Source organism: Plectrocnemia conspersa, unplaced genomic scaffold (genome assembly GCF_051122295.1).
Source record: "Plectrocnemia conspersa isolate PC_06_02 unplaced genomic scaffold, ASM5112229v1 ptg000013l, whole genome shotgun sequence".
In the NCBI taxonomy this organism is placed as follows: Eukaryota; Metazoa; Arthropoda; class Insecta; order Trichoptera; family Polycentropodidae; genus Plectrocnemia; species Plectrocnemia conspersa.
In genome coordinates, this window is record NW_028277177.1 from 20985748 (window position 1) to 20988743 (window position 2996).

Here is a 2996-nt window from a genome sequence, read left to right on the forward strand (position 1 = left end):
GAGCTACATTTTTTTAATTTCTAATAATATCTGGACATATTAATAAAACACTCCTTTACAATCTCTGCATCAGTAAATGGTTCTTATGTTTACCGTGTATGTAATAAACTTCATATGATACTTTTGTCACCTACATCTTGGTATATCGCCACCGATATATTTTATTGTAGTTGCAATGACTTCTTAAAGAAAGGTAACTTTTCACATTTTAAAGACCCACGAGGATAAAATGTCGTTAAATAATTTGTGTTTCGTGATATGGTGATGAGAAATGCTATATTTTCTTAATATAACATTTTCACAGCAAATCAAGCAAATCGCCGAACCGTGTTTATTTGACACAACAGAATATTATTCTTCCCAATTATACATTGTCTTGAAACACTATTTTTGTATGTGTTTTGAAGACAATCCTGCCATTGTGGGCATTTAATTTATAGTTCAAACGATTTATACCTATTTTTATCACCAAATATACAAAATTATTTAGAAATATTTAAACTGGAAGGAATTACCTTCAGAATTTAAAAAGAATGAATTTTTTATTAACTATAGCCTAAGATGGGTCTTCACCTTCTTTTTTTTGGTTTTGTCATCCATTTCTTATTATTTGGATGGACATGTGATTAACTTCACATTTCGCCAACAACATCCGGTGGTGTTCTAACGCAGTCACGGATCCAAGTACTAAAAAGAACCAGCGCACTCAGCTTAGTATGGTCTTTGGCATGAGACCCTTTTCTATTGTATGTAATTAATTTATTGCATTAAACTAGAAATAGCGCAATTGTGATTGCAAAATTTACATTTTTAATAATTTTAATGTAGTCAACCGCTGGTTGATTATATTATTTAAATACCTAGATTAGTTGTTTTTATTATTTTAAATTCAAGATATTTTAATCAATTTTAAAATCTAATAATAAGGAAATGTATTTATCCTGTTTCCTAACATAAAAGGAAAGGAGTCACTAAAATGAATAATTATTCAATACTTTTATATTTTTATTATTTAAAAAACGTTTACCATACTTTAAAAATAAAGAATTCAATTATAAAAAAGTTATTCCGCCATTGTCACATCAGTAGATCCAGCGGCCAATGCTTTCTCTTCTGCATACTTATAGTGAAGTTCCATACAATCGTTATTGCTAATGTGTTTCCATCCACCGCTCGTGATGTGATACACTCTCACAATACCGCCTGAATATGCATCACGATGAGTAGCGTGATATATAGCTCTTCTTCCAAGATCTTTAATAGACAAATATTAATACATAAAATATTAAGTTGCATAGAAAAACATCTATTTTTTAATACCGTAAGCTTCTTCGTCGGCGAGTTCCCACTTGTATCCAGTATTCAACACTCCAATAGCATAAATAGATCCAGAACCGACTGAGAACCTCTTGCCCTGTGACCTAGCACCTTCAGAATCGACATAGTATAGACTGGGACCCTAAAAATGAATACACCAAATTATTATAATGATCACTAAGAGATATGTAATATGATTCTTACCCTTTTATCCCAACCAGCGAGCATCATACCCATGCTTAATCCCATTCCTTTATATTGATAGACCATATTAGCCATCAATTTGGAGGCTGCGGCAACGCTGATACGCTCACGGTTTCTCAATTCGTGTAAACGGCATTGTTTAGCCAGAACCCGGTCCCAATAAACACAATCTGCGGCTCCTCCGGCCAATGTTCCTGTATACAATATTTGTGGTTATGTATTTTTTTTTCATAAAAATATTATGAGCAATCATCTTTTCAATTAAATAAATGCAAAAACAAGAACGGAAGGCATTACAGTATGAGTCAGCTGTATATTTAAAGTCAAAAATCGAATTAAGTATCCTAAAAGCATATTTTATTTAACATGTTCTTGCCTTGCGGATTCAATTTATTAGTCAAACAGTTTACCGAGTAAATATTCATTAATTTCGACAATCTTCTTCATCTTCTGTGATCCAATGTATTGACCTCCAGTTGCACGAGAATCGACGGCCAGCACAACTCCTCCCTAGTTATCAAATCGCCATTAAAATCTAATAAAAGAGCATTAAAAATATTTTTGCTCATTTACTTGATATTGGAAGCCAAGAGTAGTGGTACCATGTTCGAAATGCATTTTGATTCCGTCATTTTTGCCATCCAACTGAGCTAGCGTTGCAGCTGGCTGAAATTATTGAAATGCACAGAATATGTTGTATAAAATCGCGTTATTAGTAAAACGTCAACTCATCGCAGAGCGTAACCTCAACTTACATCACTGTAGGGCGGAACTGCTAGGTTGGTCTGATGGTTCAGAACTTCGAGGTTGAGCTTCGGATCCTGGTCGTGGATCGAAGTCTTCTCGAAGGGATTGTAACCACAAAGCGTTTCTAAAGCCATCGTTAACCGGTGTGTTTGACAAACGACGACTCACTAGCAACTTTCTTCTGATTTAGTATTGGCCGTAAGTGCTGCAATTGTCACCATGAGCGAATAATCTTATTTCTTGTTTATAAATATGCTTTTGTATTTTAAAATAATATCGTACAATAATAATTATAATTAAAATAATGTTAATTCATATTAATAACTAATACTTTAAAATAATTAATATTAATATTATTTTTAAATAGAACTTCTAAAAGGGGAATGTTATTTTTTAAATGTTTAATAAAGTGTACGATATACACTAGCGCTGCCGTAAAAGCGGAAAAATACAGAAAATCTTACTTTAATTTATATTATATAAAAGCCTGTGCAAAAAGGGCGGGGGGCAACGGCCCCGGGCACCATAATCAAAGGGCGCCAAAATTGTCCTTATAAATTTAAATTTTTATGCAAAAAGAAAGGACATCTCAGACATTTTCGTTCATTTTGAACAAAAATATCTGAGGTGACCTTTTTACCTGTTCCAGTTTAGAGCTTTATAATTATACTATCAAGAGCCATAACGGCTTGTATTGCCACAAAAAAATCTTATTTTTTTGTACATGT

At 32.9% G+C, this 2996-nt stretch overlaps 1 protein-coding gene across 1 annotated transcript; it reads right to left on the reverse strand.

Moving 5' to 3' along the window:
• Positions 1-987: 987 nt before the first annotated feature.
• Prosbeta5 (Proteasome beta5 subunit) lies at positions 988-2477 on the reverse strand. Its single transcript, XM_088201768.1, has 6 exons — positions 2277-2477; positions 2095-2187; positions 1932-2031; positions 1522-1715; positions 1321-1459; positions 988-1254 (listed from the first exon to the last, which is right to left on the reverse strand). Exons 1-6 carry the CDS (start codon positions 2400-2402, stop codon positions 1064-1066), a joined length of 843 nt encoding a protein of 280 aa, XP_088057894.1. The 5' UTR covers positions 2403-2477; the 3' UTR covers positions 988-1063.
• Between the last annotated feature and the right edge of the window lie 519 nt (positions 2478-2996).

Bases quoted from the DNA above. Each gene is read 5' to 3' on its own strand.
- Prosbeta5 (XM_088201768.1), bottom strand. From the start codon at position 2,402: ATGGCTTTAGAAACGCTTTGTGGTTACAATCCCTTCGAGAAGACTTCG. The intron at 2,188-2,276 runs GTAAGTTGAGGT...CAATAATTTCAG, and splicing joins CAGTTCCGCCCTACAGTGAT to CCAGCTGCAACGCTAGCTCA. The intron at 1,255-1,320 runs GTATTAAAAAAT...TGTCTATTAAAG, and splicing joins CGCCGACGAAGAAGCTTACG to ATCTTGGAAGAAGAGCTATA.